Source organism: Trachymyrmex cornetzi, unplaced genomic scaffold, assembly GCF_001594075.2.
Source record: "Trachymyrmex cornetzi isolate Tcor2-1 unplaced genomic scaffold, Tcor1.1 scaffold1399, whole genome shotgun sequence".
In the NCBI taxonomy this organism is placed as follows: Eukaryota; Metazoa; Arthropoda; class Insecta; order Hymenoptera; family Formicidae; genus Trachymyrmex; species Trachymyrmex cornetzi.
Window position 1 is genome coordinate 68,140 of NW_017295981.1, and position 18,309 is coordinate 86,448.

General features: G+C 31.8%; 1 protein-coding gene across 5 annotated transcripts in view; it reads right to left on the reverse strand.

Annotated features, from left to right (window-relative positions):
* Nucleotides 1-18,309, reverse strand: part of cac (calcium voltage-gated channel subunit cacophony) — a 266,619-nt gene that overhangs the window by 43,521 nt on the left and 204,789 nt on the right. For all 5 annotated transcript variants that reach the window (XM_018523049.1, XM_018523052.1, XM_018523053.1 and 2 more), the window contains 9 exons: nt 12,069-12,166; nt 10,711-10,866; nt 10,231-10,451; nt 8,271-8,374; nt 7,099-7,214; nt 6,382-6,441; nt 5,724-5,825; nt 1,365-1,577; nt 368-795 (listed from right to left, as the gene is read on the reverse strand). In XM_018523049.1, coding sequence (XP_018378551.1) covers nt 368-795; nt 1,365-1,577; nt 5,724-5,825; nt 6,382-6,441; nt 7,099-7,214; nt 8,271-8,374; nt 10,231-10,451; nt 10,711-10,866; nt 12,069-12,166 — 1,498 coding nt within the window. The remainder of the gene's footprint in view (nt 1-367; nt 796-1,364; nt 1,578-5,723; nt 5,826-6,381; nt 6,442-7,098; nt 7,215-8,270; nt 8,375-10,230; nt 10,452-10,710; nt 10,867-12,068; nt 12,167-18,309) is intronic.

The following is an 18,309-nucleotide window of genomic DNA, read 5'->3' on the forward strand; positions in this document are numbered from 1 at the left end:
ATTATTACATTAATCGAATATTTTTTAGTTCAAGAAACATCTAATTTTTTATCATTCATTGAACAATATACATTTATTATTAGATACGCAATTTCTACTGCATTTAAAGTATACAAAAACTATACTTTCATCATGTATCTATTTAATGTTTATTTATATTATAAAGTATACGAATTACATGTATCGGCATCTTTCAAAGGCTAGCGAGACTATGAAACGAATACTTTCCTCGCTATATCTTTTAGACACTTGGAACAACTAAAGTGTATATAATGTAATAAAATTTTAGGTTATATTTGTTAAAAGATCGATTATAATTCATTTACAACAACAAATATAAATCGTAATAACAATTGATTGTACTCACTTGGAAGACAGTGAGTAGTGCGATGGGAAAGGTGTTAAAGTTAGTGGGCGGCGTGCCATCGTCGAAGTTGAATTGGCCACCGAATAGCTGCATACCGAGCAGCGCGAATATGAGGATGAAGAGGAAGAGTAGGAAGAGAAGGGAAACGATGCTGCGCATCGAACTTAGCAGCGATATCACGAGGTTCCTCAGGCTCTTCCAGTATTTGGTGACCTTAAAAATTCTCAGGAGTCTAAGAGCACGTAGGACGGAGAGGCCGAAAGAGCCAGACTTCAACTCGGACCAGATCACCTCGAAGATCGAGGCCGAGATGACGATGCAGTCGAAGCGATTAAAGCTCGATTCGAAGTATGCGCGAGGACCGAGCGCGTAGACTTTTATGAACATCTCCATCATGAAGAGGCCCAGGAACACAAACTCTGCGAAATCTGCAAATAACAAAAAATTGAGTTAAACTGGGACTCTTTAGTTTTTGAAGAACTTTTAGACACAATAAGTTTTCGTTACGCTGAAATCCTTCAAATCTTAATGGGTTTTCAGGTGAAAATTTTTCTCAGAATTTTTCATTTAATTTTTCAGAATTTCTCTATAATTTTATAACTCTCTCACATTTTTTATACGAACTGGAACACACATTTCTCAGAAAATCTACATCTATTCTCAGAAATGTTCATATGTGTTAATCATGAAATATCGTAAGATTTTTAAGATTTTTTGTAAATATAATTTCTGATGAAATGTTATAAAATCTAAAAAATTTTTAAATACTTTTTAAAAATTATAGGATTTTCAGAATATTTCTGAAAAATGTTCCAATTCGTATAAAAATTGAGAAGAATTTTCACCAGGGTTGACTGATAAAATATTCTTTAATATAAGGATATTTTTATAAAGCTAATTTTCTAAATCAAATTTTTACATACTAGGTGTGATATGTATTTTTACATTAAATAGAATGATTAATAGAATGATAAAATTAAAATTTTGAAAAACTTACAGAGGAAATCGGTGAGCCATTTTGGCTGATTGTAATGCTCGACGGCCACGCAGACGGTGTTAAAGAACACAAGAACAATGACGAACCAATAGAACTGTTGCGACTTGACGGAATTACGTATCCAAAACCTGAACCTTTTCTCAGCTCGCCAGAACTGTAGGCACGTGCCCTGCTTCTTCACCTTCGACTTAAAGTAGGAGGCTCTCGAGAACCCTACAAAGTATAAAATACTTCTTCAGCATAAAATTAATAAAACATTTAAAACATATTTTACAGACCGGTCGATTGTCAACTTGAATATTGTATGTATTTTTATTTTGATGTAAATTACATAGTTTTCCTTTTACTTTAGAATTTTTTTACACTATGTCTACATCTTCACGTTTCGTACTACTTGCTAAGCTATTTCTGCGACTATAATATAAATAAAAAATCCAAATTATATGATCTAAAGTATGATAGTCTATGTTAAAGTCTTTTGAAGTCTTTGAACATTACGCATAATGACATTCTTGTAGAAGTTTTGAGGATAAACCGTATATTGGGGATCCCTACACAAAATATATAAGTATAGCATAGCATAAAACCATCTGGACCAATGAGTATCCACTATAAGGTTGTCATACTGACTTACATAATATGCTCACTGGTCTAGATAGCCTTATGCTATGTTTATGCATTTTGTGTTTTGGAGTCTTCACGGTCAGAAAAAGAAATCAAATACTTCTAAAATTATGTATCAATTGAAAGAATTAGAAAATTCTATTTATTTCTGATTCAACAAAAAATAGATATAAAAATAAACACATAAAGTTCTATACTAAATTATTCTACCAAGCAATTACTATTATATGGCGATGCGGATATATTGTGGCTATTTATTACTATTATTACTATGTGTGAACGACAGGCTGAAATTAGCCTATCTATCAAACTCTATAGGACAGGATTCGTACACTACTCAGGAGATTCAGTTTCTCGTTTGACAATACTAAGTATTCTACTGTTCTGTTAGCTTTAACTAACTAAAATTATAACCGTATAAGTGAATAATAAAAACATTAATCACAGTATTCCACCACCACATGGTACACCTAAACAGTGTAGAAATATTTCCGCTGAAAACATTGGCACTTAATATATAACGTTATATTATCAATTATTTATCAATATATATTATATATACAGTATGTCTCGTAAGTTTTTGCCAAGTGCTTTTGTGTAGATAGAGCGAATAATGTAGATAATGCGATAGACTAAACTGAGTCGAAAAGTCCTTTACCATTTTGCAATTTTTGCAATGGTTAATGAGATATTAATTATTAAAAATCGCTGAATATAGGCTTTCAAAAATTTTTACTAGAATACTAGCAACTTTACAGAAAAACAGCGAGAGACAAAAATTATTTATTTTCTTCTCATAAAGTTTTGAGAATTTTTTCAAAATTTTTTAATACCGTATTTTCTCATGTTGGTAAAAATAAAAAATGCAGTACTAAAAAGTTGATAAAAAATTCTGAAAAAATTCTTAGTGTTCTATGAGAAGAAAATAAATGATTAATGATTGTCTCTTGCAGTTTTTCTGTAAAGTTGATAGTATTTGAGTAAAAAATTATTGAAGATTAATATTCAGCAATTTGTAGTAATTAATATCTCGTTAACTATTGCGAAAATTGTAAAATGATAGAGGACTTTTCGATTCAGTTTAGTCAGCTCTATCTACACAAAAGCACTTGGCAAAAACTTACGGGACATCCCGTATACAGAGTGGTCCACTTAAATCGACCATCTGAAATATCTCGCTTATTTTTGATGATATGAAAAAATGTTTCAAATATGAAAGTGGAAGGGTTTCGAGGGGGACGTATTTTGGTTATGTTGGTTTTTTTTTTAGGTGGAGGCATCAAAAAGATATGAAGATTACCTCCACTTTTTTAAATGGAATTACATGATTTTTTTTACACAATATGATTCCTCAAAATTATTCCGCATATTAAGGTGGTAATGTCACAAAATCAATAGTTGAGATACTTTACATTTTATTCTGGCACATATTGACATAAAATGTTAAATAACTCGTAAACTATTAACTTTTTGATAATCGTACCTTAATACTTTTACGAACAGAATAATAAGATAAATCAGTTGGTGAAAAGGAAACACATAGGCCGGTCATAGTCGATTCATAGTCGATTCTTATTTCAAGGCCGTTTTAAGTAATGTTTTAAGACGCTATGCAGCCCTTTGATTGGTTCGTGACTTCTTAAGACCGTACTTAAGACGGTCTTGTATATAAGATCTGACTATGAATACCTGCCATAGTTACTTATTTAAAAAATTATTCATTTTGTATACATATTTTTTTAAAGCAACGATATGTTTTCTTTATACTAACTGATTCATCTCATTATTCTGTTCATAAAAGTATGGTACTATTATCAAAAAGTTAATATAGTTTACGAGTTATTTAACATTTTATGTCAATATGTGCCAGAATAAAATGTAAAATATCTCGTAAATTATTGGTTTTTTTATATTACTACCTTAATACTTTTATATGCAGAATAATTAGAAGAATCATATTGTATAAAAAAAATTATACAATTCCATTTAAAAAAGTGGAGGTGACCTTCATATCTTTTTGACGCCTCCACCTAGAAAAAAACAACATAACCAAAATACGTCTTCCTCGAAACCGTTCCACTTTCGTTTGAAACATTTTTTTGTATCATCAAAAATAAGCGAAATATTTATGATTTAAGTGGACCACCGTGTATGTATTTATTATGTAACATATATTTTCTGATTCGTTTGTCTGAAAGAAAATTTAGAACAATGCTCGTGCGAATGTTTCCGGATCCAAAGAAAATCTAATATTTATATATCGTGACATCAATATATAAAAACAATGTCTAAAAAACTAAAAAAGAATTAGCTCCCGAGTTCTCCGATCTGTCTCTCGAGCAAGGTCCGCGTGATATTAAGTGATACATATCAGCCACAGTGTCAGCAGCAAGTCGATCCGAGTAATTATATAGAATGCAATAATTACATCCTCTACCACGAGTAATCACAGGCTTTGATTTTAATACGATAAATAATACATAATCTAGCTATGCGACGGTCATTCGTCTGAATGTGTAAAGTGGCTTTGCCAGTTTATAACACTTTTACGCAGAGAGCAATGCATAATTTTGTATGTATTAATATTACATAACTGTTACAAATAAGCACTTCAACTCTTAGTAACATTTTCTTGATAAAAGATATTCAAATATTTAATTAATTTTTAATTATTCTCGTTTGTTAAAAGCTTATGTTAACGTAATTATCAGTTATTCAAACATTTTAAATGATATATGCGCTGAAAGAATATCTTTAGCCCGAATTAGGCTGAATAAAATTATCTAGGTCTATATTATTTATTAAACTAATTAATATTGAAAGATTAAGATTCAATTCTTACATGTTTAAGTGAAAAAGAGCACGATAATTAATACATTCTGCATACGCGAATAGACAAGTAAGTCATTTACCAAGCAATAGCCCATCGTCTAATCATGTACTTGTGATCGTGTACGCACGATATTACTTGTACGTGTGTGTATTACCAACAAAAAATTCTTTTAAATAAAAATACAAAAATAAAACATTACGTAAAATTACAAATACAGCCTTATTTTTACGTAGCTCTTTGCGAAAAGTCGTGGCATTCACGGTTGTAGTTACCTTTGAGCTTTTTCTTAGGCACTGAAACAAGAGGAGCATCTGATAGCGTGTGTTTAGAATATTCATCGGCAAAAATTAGAGGAAGGTAATTTTCAGCGTCATTCTTTTCTTTTCCTTTCGATACAAATGATGAATCAAGCATGAACCCATAAAGTATTAACAAATATGTCAATAAACGTGAAAATACGCTAACGTGCCAATATATAAATGGAGAGAAATTTTAGAACGAGAGAAAAGGCGGGCCAAATCTCGAATCAACGATTTCCTTCGCACTAATATGAACATTAAAATCGCAAAGGTTTTGTACTCACTAGCACGAAATTTATTTCTCAATTAATTTTATAACTCGCAAAAGTATCCATGATATAACAATTTAAATTTTCGTAAATTTTGTTTTTTTCTAAATTTCATTGAGTTTGTTTTTTAAATACTTCACGCTTCCAGAGGAAATCGTTGGTTGATATAACATAGATTCTGACTACTAAAAAATCACGTAAATCCTTACTACTTGAACTCAAGTTCGTTCGAATATTCTGAAGAAGAATCATCAACTCGAAATGTAAAAGAAGTGAACAAGAAGAAGAGAATACTCGGCACAACTGGACACCAAGTTGACCAAATACAACTCACCATCGTCCTCGCCGTCTTCACCTTCCTCCTCCTCTGTATCGGTGCTCTTGCTCTTGCCGAGATTTTTCAACTTTCTTTTCTTTGCCGCTGCTCTTCTTCTTGCTGCGCAAAATAAACAGGTAGATTAAGCTATGTAAATCTTCATAAATTATGGTCTAAATAATCTTTTATTGAAAATATGTAAATATCATGTATGATTTCGAGAGTATTGATAAAATTATGAAAGAATCACAAATTGCAGTAATTATATGTTGCGATGTTTTTTATTTTGTGATTTAATGTGCGCATAATTTGTATTATTAAATTATTTCTATAAAATTTACATGTAACATATGCAAAAATGACTTGTTACTTGTAAGAAGTAAAAAATTACATTGATTGTTAATCCGGCTATTAATAAATTAATTAAAATTACAAAATATAGGAATGTCTTGTTTAAAAATACAGCATTCAATGCATTGCTAACAAAGAAAAAATTTTAAAAATTGAAATTTGACTGTGTCGAAAGAAATGCGAGTGCAAGTGCATTCTAAGTACATAGAGCACTCTATATAAATGTGTATACGAGCATGTTTCGGAATACAGTTTGCTTCGCAAATCTTTTCAACCTTACGGAAATAAATATTCATGATATCGAAATATGTTGCATTATATGGACCTTCTAATATGTGCATTTTCTCCTCTTCCGTGGTCCTCTCTTCGGCGAGTATCACCTCTTCTGAAAAGTAAATATTTCGTATTAGCAGTAATTGATAGGTATTACATGCATTATATTTTTATACATGAAAAAGCAACGCGTGGAGAGTCTAGCATACGCAGTGAGCTGTAACTTCTGCAGACACACTGTTCACAAAATAAGTGAATTAAAATAGATCGATAAAAGAATATACATATTTAACCTTTTTGTCAATGCATAATTTTTCAACTTTCACTATCGCAAAGTTCTTATTAAAAGTGAAAATGAGATAAAATTTGTACAAAACTATTCTTTGTCATTTGAAGGACATAGTTTTTGAGGCGTTGTAATGAAATTCAAACAATATAAAAATTTTTATTATTTAAAATTCGATATCAGCACTCAGGTATCCATGCATTAACAGAAAAGTAAGAAATTTATTATTTAATTTTCACAATTACAGAGAGATTATAAAATATAAAGTATATTTATTACAAATAATTATTATTTTCTTCTGTCAGTTTTCAGTATTATATTATTTTTTGGGCATTATTTTATATGTGATTATTTATTTTATAATAACAATTATTTGTTTTATAATATATAAATTTTTTTAACAATGAGGTTTTTTCAGTGTTTGCGAAATGAATTCCGTTTAATCTTTTTTAATCCACGTGTTTTGTCGGCAATTATTCTAACCTGCTTTGCAGATCCAATTGAGGTAACAATTCAATTCGCGCTCAAGCTGCTGCTGTCTTCGCAACTTCAGGAAGGACTGCCGGTTCTCCACCTTTTCTCTCTCCTTCGCAAACTCTCTACAAGCGTGATACAGATAATATGGCAGCTTACTCAGGAGCATGAAAGCTAAGTTTACCAGAGGATTTTCGGGCATTCTGCCGTTAATATTCTAGCGATACTTTGTTTAATAAATCAACATTATTACTCATTTAGGGGAAATGCCATTGAGAGCATTAAAAAAGAAATTTTTTTTGTTTATTCCTTCGTAGAATTCTTCAAACTAGCTTACGCATGGGAGCCATGTACTATACACGAGATTATGATGGATTCATTAATCACTACTGTTGCTTATACTTTAATTTCTTTTAATCAAAATTTAAAATATCTAATGTTAATTAAATAGGTCTAGAAATTCACATTTCTATGAATATATAATTTACATCGTATTCTCACCGCGTGTTTAGCACTAAAAAATTCCTATTTTTTTTCACACATTAAAAGGCATATATAATCTTATATGTACAATATTAATAACAAGTATCATATAATTAGAGATATTAAATCAGCTGTAATTTACAAATGAAGGAACGCTAAAAAAATTTTTTTAATAAAAAAGATAAATAATATTTAAGATATTTATTAACTAATTTTACTACAAACTAATATCCCAATCAGAAATTATAATGGAATCGACATCGAATTGATGTCGATTCGACGTCGATTTGATGTTTTCGACGTCGATTCGATATCGATTCCATTATCATTTCTGACTAGATATATTTAATTTATTTTATACTTCTAATCTCACGGCAATGCTGAATACACTAAAAGAATACAGTTTATTGTACACTAATGTCAGGCAACGTCTGTTAATTGAAGACCTGCTTGAGTGATCCATTTTAAGTAGGAACTGAACGCAGTGGTAAAGAGTCGTTTGCTCTTCGCTTTCCGATAAGCAGCCCGCCGTTCGACGCGCGCTCTTTCATTAGAAAACTCCCTGACGAGGAAAGAAAATCATTCTGAAATAATGGACCTCGCGATCTTGCCGAATGGGAGACGCGATCGTCGCTCCAAAAAAAATTGTCGCTGGGAGGAAAGACCGCGGAATGTTGTCAGGAGGGACACATACTCACCCGCTCAAGACACCAAGAACTAAGTTCAGCATGAAGAATGATCCAAGGACGATCAATGGTATAAAGTAAATCCAGTTGTACGTGCTGCCAATAGCGTCATTTGTCTGCAAATTCGATCGGAATCGATATGAAGACAGTAATGTCGCGTATATACACATATGTACCGGTTACATAGCCGAAGGTATATTAATTAACAGCAAAAGTTATATGCAACACAGAGGCACTGGCACTGTAATCTCGCTGTATCAAACATGATGTGATAAATGTGATCGTCCGAGTGTGAGAGCTCGAATTTATTTGTTGTTATTCGATAATATTCATTTCCCTTCACAAAGAAAAATTGTATCCCACATGAAGGGAAGATCTGATCTAAAAAAACATCATAGATTGAAAATTCGTCGATCACATTTATGCAAGACAACATCGGCTTTATAAAACTTCAGTATCGCTGGTGGTAACCCATGGAAAAAGAATAGGACGAGAGAAACATGCCATTTTTTTATAACGAGAGAAACTGATTTGGACTACTCGCTACATCTCTCTATTCGCTACTCGCTATCTTGAAGAAGAATCTACGGGTTTTCAAATATTTAACACGTTGACTGCGATGGTAGTCACCAATTAAAATTTTTTTAAACGCTTATAAAAACAATCATATAATAAACAAATCCATCAATATACAATTTTGAATAACCATAAAAGATAATAATGTAAAATAAAAAATCCGTTGTTTAACACACTATCCATGGGAATGTAGTCTCATTTAATCATATGATATAATATTTTATTATTATCACGCTTGTGATATTATGAGAAAATTATTCTGTGATATATACAATAAAATATTCACAAAGCAGACACCGTGTTAAACTAAGATATGTCGAAATTTATAGTTTAAAAACTATACTAGATCTGTTTTTATAAAAAATCTCTAAATATATATATATTTTTTTCGAAGCATGGCATTTTCTTCCGACTGACATTTTACCGCGGGCTACCCTATATTACAAAAATCGATGAGGCAATCGAAATTTTTCCGAGATTTCAGTAAATAAATATACGATTATGTTACAGACGATGGAATTACGTTGAAGGGTTTCGAAATAATCTATTATTTACAATGAAATATAACAATAAAATATTGTAAAATCCTCCGTGATCCATTGACTGAACATTAACCCTTTCGTGATCAACAAAAAAATATTCTACTAATAATTCTTTTCCTTTTAACTCATATTATACATATTTAATTCATATTATAGCATTAAAAGATTGAAAGTTACTTTTACATAATTTTAAGGAAAATAACAAAATTTATCTATCACGAAAGAGTCAGACGCAATAAAAAGTACAATTAACATCGAATATTGAAACATCGAAAAAGAGGGCTGGAACTGACAATGTTATACTGAGCAAGGTGAACATATACGTCAGTGTTAGCTGTTTCCGCAAGGCATTCTTTAACCCGAAAGCCGACAAATTCGGCTAAAGCCGGACACAGAAAAGAGGCGAACATATATGTATAAGGACACCGGAAATTGCGAAAAAGGAAGAGACAATTAAAAGCGGATATATGGAAGAAAGTACATGTACCGAAACAGTTAAAATAGTTAATATCTTCTGTCTTCTAAAAGAGGGTAAATTAATGAGGGAGAGAATTATAATTTAGTACAAAAATGTGATATTCAAATCGCGAAGCGGTTAATAGAGGATTGACGAAACTGGGCAACAACACTCTACGAGAACACAGAGATTTGAGAATGTTCGCTATCATACCTTTTGCGTAACGATTCTGCGAGGACAAATCGTGCGCGATAACGAGGGGGTGAAATTTTAACAGAAACGGGAAAAATCGAGCGAGAAAAAGAGAGGCAAAGAGAGAAATAGAGAAATACGGTAACAAATAGAAAGAGAACGAGAGAAAAAACATTAACACTGAAGAATATATTTCTTGCTTTACCCAGTACAATATGGCAGTCCAGCCCTCCATAGTGATACACTGGAAGACAGTGAGCATGGCGAATCCGATGTTATCGAAGCTAGTGATGCCCGAGTTTGGTCCCTCCCAGTGATCCATGCACGTCGAGACGTTCGCGTCGCACACGTGGGACCCGGGCGGGGCATCATTTTTGTTGTCTGCGCTACACGGACTCGGCATCTCGCCCTCTTTTATGATTACACCTGCAACGTTCAATATTGTAAAACATTTCATATATATTATAACGTCTCAGGATAGCCTGAAAAAGAATTTAAGCGTATATGTATATATTTTCTAAGTAATCGGAGAGAAACGCAAATTATATTTTCATACACTTCAAGATTTCCGTAGATTTTTCTTTCAATCCTTTGTGTGGTAAATTGGGTATATAAAATAAGACAAGTAATATTATAAGCAGTAATGTTGGGCAAAATTTCTAGAAGGTTGACTGAGTATACTCACTGATGTCCTTTATACTGTAACACGTTTTATGCAGGGTTCCCGAATAAAACTCGAGGCCGATAATGGCGAATATCACGATGGCGAAGAGTACCAGCAAGCCGATCTGCAGAAGCGGCGCCATCGCCTTAATGATAGACTTGAGCACCACCTGAAGACCTATTCGCAAAAAAATCGCCGAGGAGTAAGTAAGCCTAACCACTATTTTTACAAAATCGGTGTAGAATTCTATCCTCAATATTTCCGTGCATTATCGCTGATATCGTTGTCCGAGAAATTATACATAACTTTTTAAATATAAACAAAATTAATATTTGATGAAAACCACAAGATCAACTTCTAGTAACAAATATATAGGATAATATTCTTTCTTTATTTGTTTGACGGCATTTGTAATAACAATTTACAAGTTAAAAAAGTTGTCTAGGTTTTGTAATATTTTCATAAAAATTATTTCAGACTTCATAATGACTTGAAATAATTCAATTCTTAAAAAATATGCCTTTAATACTACTCGAAATGATTCTGCGTCTAAGGATTAGAATACCTCCGCCACATCTAAATACAACATCAAGTTCTGAGTAGTACCTATCCGAACAATACTACTAACATAAAACGAACAATTCAACAGAAAGCATCCTACGAGCAATATAGATAAATATATTTACGATTAAATGTGACTAACTTTGATCTACTTGACTTCATATATCTGTTAATTCACTCCTTGTTAAATCTATTAGACACTATTTGAGAAATAAGTATTGCGGCGGATCGTATTCGATCTTCGAGGTATCCAAATCTCAGACACGAAGAAGTTTCGAATCGTAAACATTCATTATTCATCATAAAGTAAATTTTCTCGAGCAACGAGATCGTATTATTTTTGCACGTTTAGCGCCAAAATGTATTCATCTAAAAAAGACATGTCACATTTAAAACATTTTTTAAATTAATACTTTCTTATTCAAACGTGCATACGTAATAGCAGTAGAATATCTAATGAAATGAAACATTCAGCGCTAAATGTACTTTTAGTCCGAACTCACACCTTTATCTACACCGCATGCGCGCATACTCAACAATAATTTAATGATCGAGTATAATTATTCATTCAAAACAGATGTAAGATTCATTTACATAACGAACTTCAAAAACAATTTTTTATGTTAAGCTTAAAATGCAAATATCTATTGTTAAGGTGTGAGCATCTATTTTGCGCGTTATTTACGACGATCTCGCCGGGGATTTCGTTTACAACGGGGCTTCCCCAGACGCGAGACTTCTTTGGATTTTCTCGAGCAGAACCGCTTCGAGTTCCAAAAAATCGATCGCTTTCCAATTTGTACTAATGCGCTACTCACTCGGTATGCCGGAGACAAGTTTGAGCGGTCGCAACACGCGTATCGCACGCAACGTGCGCAGATCCATATCCAGGTCTTTGCCTTGCGACGTGATGATCCTGCCCCAAAAACACACACACCCCGCCACACTTTACTACTTACTACTCTATTACACTAATACTCACTCTACTCTTAAGTACTTATACTACGTCCACTAGATGGTTAACTAGCGTTTTTTCTAGCCTGGAGAGATAATGCTATCAGGACGATCAGATAGAATTTTTGTATGTAGAAGATCAAAGAACTCCGGTAAATTAAACTTTGAGAGCGCAAAATGGATATAAATAGTTATCTATAACAGAATATCTGTCCGTGATGAATCCTAAATGAATCATATAATTTAACAAAAAAGTAATTAATTTAAAAAATGTTTGAAGTTTAAAAGAGAGACTTTAAAAAAAGGATGCGACAACTTCATTTCTGTATTGCGGTTAAGCAAATATCAAATTCACATAGTTTTCCGAGCTTTTTCCTTTATTTGTTATAATATAATATAAATATCAATTTAAAAGAAATCAATTATAATCTGTATCTGTATTAATATATTTTAATACAATATTTTTAAAGAAACATTATTAAAGTACCTCGGTATATAATCACAACTTTAAATTGTAAAAATAATTAATAACATCGTGATTTTGAATTTTTAAGATGTGCTGGAGGGAATATATTTTCCGCTATTTTATTAAATTTAACGCTATACTAAAAAATAAATGTCTGATAAGATAGGGCAATGTTCTATTGAAAAGGGCGCTGCGGAGGAATAGGATCGATGTATAGGCATGTAAACATATCTATGTATGTATATACGTACATTCTATGTATATACGTAGACTATGTAAAATACAGTATATCTAGGTCTAGGAGAATGTAAAACGCTGAGACAAGCTAGTGATAGTGGCTATAATCACACCTAAACTCGGCGCTCGTTTCTCGAAGATATCAGTTCACCGTACGGTCATCGACCGCTACTTATCTATTTCTGACTCTTGCCAATAGCAGAAGCTTTTCGAAAAGATTCACATCAATCCATAAAAAACAGATGAGCATGTGTTAAATTTGTTCCACACACTGCTAGACAACGAATTCGAAAAACTCTATATTTTTTCTATTCCGACATAACAAAGGTTTTCCGGTTATAGGACCAAGTGTTTAGAAAAAAATAATTTAATTCTAAACTTTAAAAATATCAAAATGAAATCTAATACTAAAAACATCATTTCAAATGTCGTTATTATGAAGCCATTAAATATTAGAAGTGTTTCAGCAACTTTCAATACTCGAGTCTTTCTAATTTTGAAAATAGAATCGACAAAAAACATTTATTTCAATTTTGAAGATAGATTACATAAGAGAGTAATAAAGATTACAAAATAAAAAAAGTAGATTTCTGAAATAGCTAAATGCTTTAGCCTCAGATATTTATCTATCTCTTACGACTTTTCAAATGCTTTTCCATTAAAATATCAATTAATTTCTGCGATTAATTAATTCAGCAATTAATTTCTAATCTATAAATGGAAAACCTCCATTGTTAATAATGCTAATGATGAAAATGGTAAATGAAAACTAAACTAGCTTGTGATAAAATTGATAGAAGCGAAAATTATTAATCCTAGCAATATAAATTGGAATAGGATGACCATCTTCTAGAATTATGGACACTCGCAAAGCAACGATTCGGTCTGTGGTGAATTTCTAAGGAAACGAATTTTAACGGATTCGCCGCTGAACACGTTATCTGCTCTAGGACACGTATCCATTTAACAATGTATAGTCTTCTCTATTATTTAGCGCAACTGCAGCTAAAGATAGCTAATCGCTAAATATAGGCACTCTGTGGGTCATCACATATGTCTGCGTGTGTGTGTTTTCTTTTTTCCACCTGTTTGTGAGTGCGCATCCTCGGCATACGGAATTGGAGACGATTGATTCCCAAATCGTCATTGCTTTGTTCCGAAAAGAAAGCACTTTCGAAATGTTGAGCTACTGAGTAGTAAATAGATTCTTCCTACGATTCAAATTGTTTCTTAACACTTAAAGGAAATAATGGTTAATTCCAACCTAAAATTGGTGATTAAACGGTACTTAAATTGCTCTCTACGTATTCATTTTTCTACATATACAGAACGAATTAGAGTTATTATAAATGTGTAGAAATATAAGAAAAGCTATGGTTACTTTATCTATATTCTATATTGTTGCAAGAAAACATAACTACAGTTGTTTTTATTATATTTAGTGATTATTATTGTTATATATTTTCTAAAATATAATTCTTTATCTGTCAGCAAAAAGAAGGGAGTGTAAAAATGGCCAAAATTGACTCTGAATGGACACCTTTAAAACCTATGCAGTTGTCATTTTGGAAGTCCGTACATTCATGAAAAAATGCTTATTTATCCAGGAAAGCTTGGGAAACCTTCCAAAAATAATAAAATAGGTCGTTTAAACGCTCTGCAAAGAAATTCATTTTGTTTCTAATAAACGATGGATTTCAAAATTAATGGTTTGTTTACATCTAACACAAGTTGAATCATGAAATACTATAAGAATACTAGGAAGATTTATATATATATATAAAAGTGTGGTCCATTTAATCGAACATCTCGAATATTTCGCTTATTTTTAATGATACAAAAAATGTTTCAAACGAAAGTGTAACGGTTTCAAGCAGGACGTATTTTGGTCATGTTGTTTCTTTTCTAGTTGGAGGCGTCAAAAAGATATAAAGGTCACCTCCACTTTTTTAAATGGAATTGTATGATTTTTTTACACAATATGATTCGTCTAATTATAAGCATTTTTTCATGAATGTACGAACTTCCAAAATGACAACTGCATAGGTTTTAAAGGTGTCCATTCAGGGCCAATTTTGGCCATTTTTATACTCCCTCCTTTAAATAAATTTTTTAATTGTATAATTCATTCGTATTAGTATAAAATAGCGACAATATTGAGGAACCGCAGTTTAAATCAAGTTAAATTTGACACTACAAATTTAACAATAGGCCTGTTCTTTTTTATTGAACTTTTCCATCAGTTCATCCATTTTATGTTCTTCATTCTTAATCTCCTTGAATTTTGATAACGAAAGCCAAACTTTTGGCATTCTGTCAATAAGTTCTTCAAGTATCCTAATCAAAGATTTGTATTCAATCTGGCGCCCAGTCTGCGAGAATATACTGTTTCCATTCTCCTATTATTAGTCATCATGATATCCAAATATTTATCAGCGTCTAGCGCAAAATTTGAAATTCATATACATGTTATTTTTTTTTTTTAAGAATTTACTTATAATTTTGTTTATAATTATTTTTCAACTTTTTGTGATTTTATTGAATCTTCTATGCTCGAAAATAAGAGAATATATATTTTAATAAATAACAATAAAATTAAAAGGCTAATGAGAGTCAGCGCGGGAATAGGTGCGCATAAGTATTAATTCATATAAAATACTTTAAATTGAAAGATGATGTGCAATTTTATTATGAACTCTTGAACGTTTCTACTCTCTTTGGAGTCATCCTCAGCAAGTTATACATAATCAACGATCAATGTTGGTTAGACGATTTATTCATGATCGTCTAACCAACATTGATCGTTGATTATGTATAACTTGCTGACTCCAAAGAGAGTGGAAACATTCAAGAGTTCATAATAAACTTGCACATCATCTTTCAATTTGAAGTATTTTATATGAATTAAAATTTATGCGCACCTATTCCCACGCTGACTCTCATTAGCTTTAATTTTATTGTTATTTATTATTTTAAAGTTTGAGAGTCCGATTTAAATTATTTTTTAAATATATATATTATAATTTTATATTTAAAAAATGGATTTGTTAAAAAAAATATAAGACGTGCTAAAACTTTTGAGTGATAGAATAGATCTATGTAAATAGACAAGATACACAGCGTAAACGCACAAAGAAAATTCATATAAAAATTTATAGAAATGTAGATTATATTATATATATTATTCAACATATATATATATCTCAATTATCAAATGAGAGCTAACTGAGAGGCATCACTAACTCTAACTTTATCAACTGATCTAAGACACCCATAGCCTCTAAGCGAAGGTTAATAAAAACGTACATATGACGTTATATTACGCAATTAAAAAACTAACGCAGGAGGCTAGAAGGACGGGAACTAATAATATATATAGATATATGTATAGTTCAAGTCGATGCTGCTTTTGCTTGCCAGAACTAGACGTCATATCAGGAATAACTAAAGCAGCGGAATCGGCTAAAACTGAAGGGATCGAGCTAAGTTTCGACGCCGAAAAGACATGAAAACTATTGTTTGTAACTATTGAGAACCGCACACAGATTGCCAGGAGACACAATATAAAAGGACAGGAGGTTAAAAGAGGAACAGAAGGCTGGTCATTTGCTCGACTTGTTAGCTCGACTTATTACTGGCAGGAATTTTTTTTCTTTAGGTATTTGTTAGTTGCTGCTGCTCTTTTGCAGAACTCTGACTGACTCACTTGGAATTTTCGAAACCAGCTTTAGCGGTCTGAGGACCCTGAAGGAACGTAGCATACGTAGGTCGACTTCCACGTTTGTTTCGGCGAACACGGTCATCGACCTAATCCAAGGATTACTCTAGAATCTATCTGACCAACGAGTATGGTGATCGGCGTTTCCTTAATTCCTATAGCTGGGGAAACCAGTTTCCGGACTACGTTGCCAAAATATCAAAATTTTCCAAAAGATTGCGTAATAACAACATTACCGCTATCAAAACTACGCTTTTGATTAGAGATAACGCTTACATAATAATTATTAATAAACTCATTGTTATATGTATAAAAGGATATATACGGTAATAAATCAATTTATTACCATATTAAATTTTTTAAAAAATGAAATCACTTTTTTATCATGTAGATATTAAAATTTTGCTATATTAGACATAAACTACTAATTACGTCAGTAAGACATAAAGTGTCTCATTTAGCAATATTAGTCAAACTGATTCCTCCAACATCTTGTTTCCTCATAAGGATGTAATTAGGGAAAGAGGTTTATTTTGCCGCTCGCTTCAGCCGCAAATTAATTAATAGGTGAAACAATGTTTGCTCTCTTGAATAATCAATATTAATGATCTGTCCTATATTTGTGTGAGTAATGTAAATGTATGTAGGAGAATGTAATAACGATTTTTACTGTAGATTTCAAATAGAAGCAATGCTAATTTCGAATAGAAAAGTCGTTTATTATTTCATGTAAACATCATGATATTAATTTATAGGATCTTTCATAACACCAGTGTATCAATGAAAAGTAGGATTGACGATTATCCGTTTATCCGGGTATCCAAGATAGAAATAGATCCGAGATAAAATATCCGATTGAAGCGAATTTTTCGGATCCAAATGTTTCCAATTGTTTAGATATCCGAACCGTTAAAATTTAATGATTAAACCGTTCATTATTTGGATTTTGGATCTCTCAATATTTCTTTCTATGCATACAGGGTGTGTATATATATGTATGAGAGAGCGAAAGAGTGAGCACGCAAATGAGAGAGGGGGGGAGGGTGAGCATGAAAAAGGACAAGAAACAGTGAGACCGAGAAACAGAGAGCAAGGAAGCGAGAGAGAAAAATTTTATATATTTATTTTGGCTTATATATTAATATAGGTTAAATATACTTTTTTACATATTACTACAATTTTAATTTTAATTTAATATAATTTTATATATATTAATATAATTTTAATTAACTAAACAGATCCTGTTTTTATTAGTATTAATAAAGTGCAATAGTTAGTTTCTGAGAAATAAAGAGGCGTCGCTTTAGGAAACCTATAACAGCAACTTTCCTCTAGTGAAATCTGTAATTTAATCAGAAACCGCGGATTTATGAGATAATGGATTCGAAAGATTGGGTCCGAACGGATTCGGATATCCGGATCCGGATCGGCAGAGTATTGCATTTCAATATTCGGGTATATAAGATCCGGATAATATTACTTTCCAGATATCCGGATACCCGTATATCTACAGATCCAGGCGAAATTGTCAACCCTAATGAAAAGAATTCACAATCTTAGGAAATCTTTTTTCTCCAAGAACATATGAAATGTTGAAGATTACTGGTAGAAAGGAATTAAGAGTAGAAAAAGGAAAAACGGAAGTGGACAAAGGGAGAGATTTTATTGATAAAAGTAAGCATTT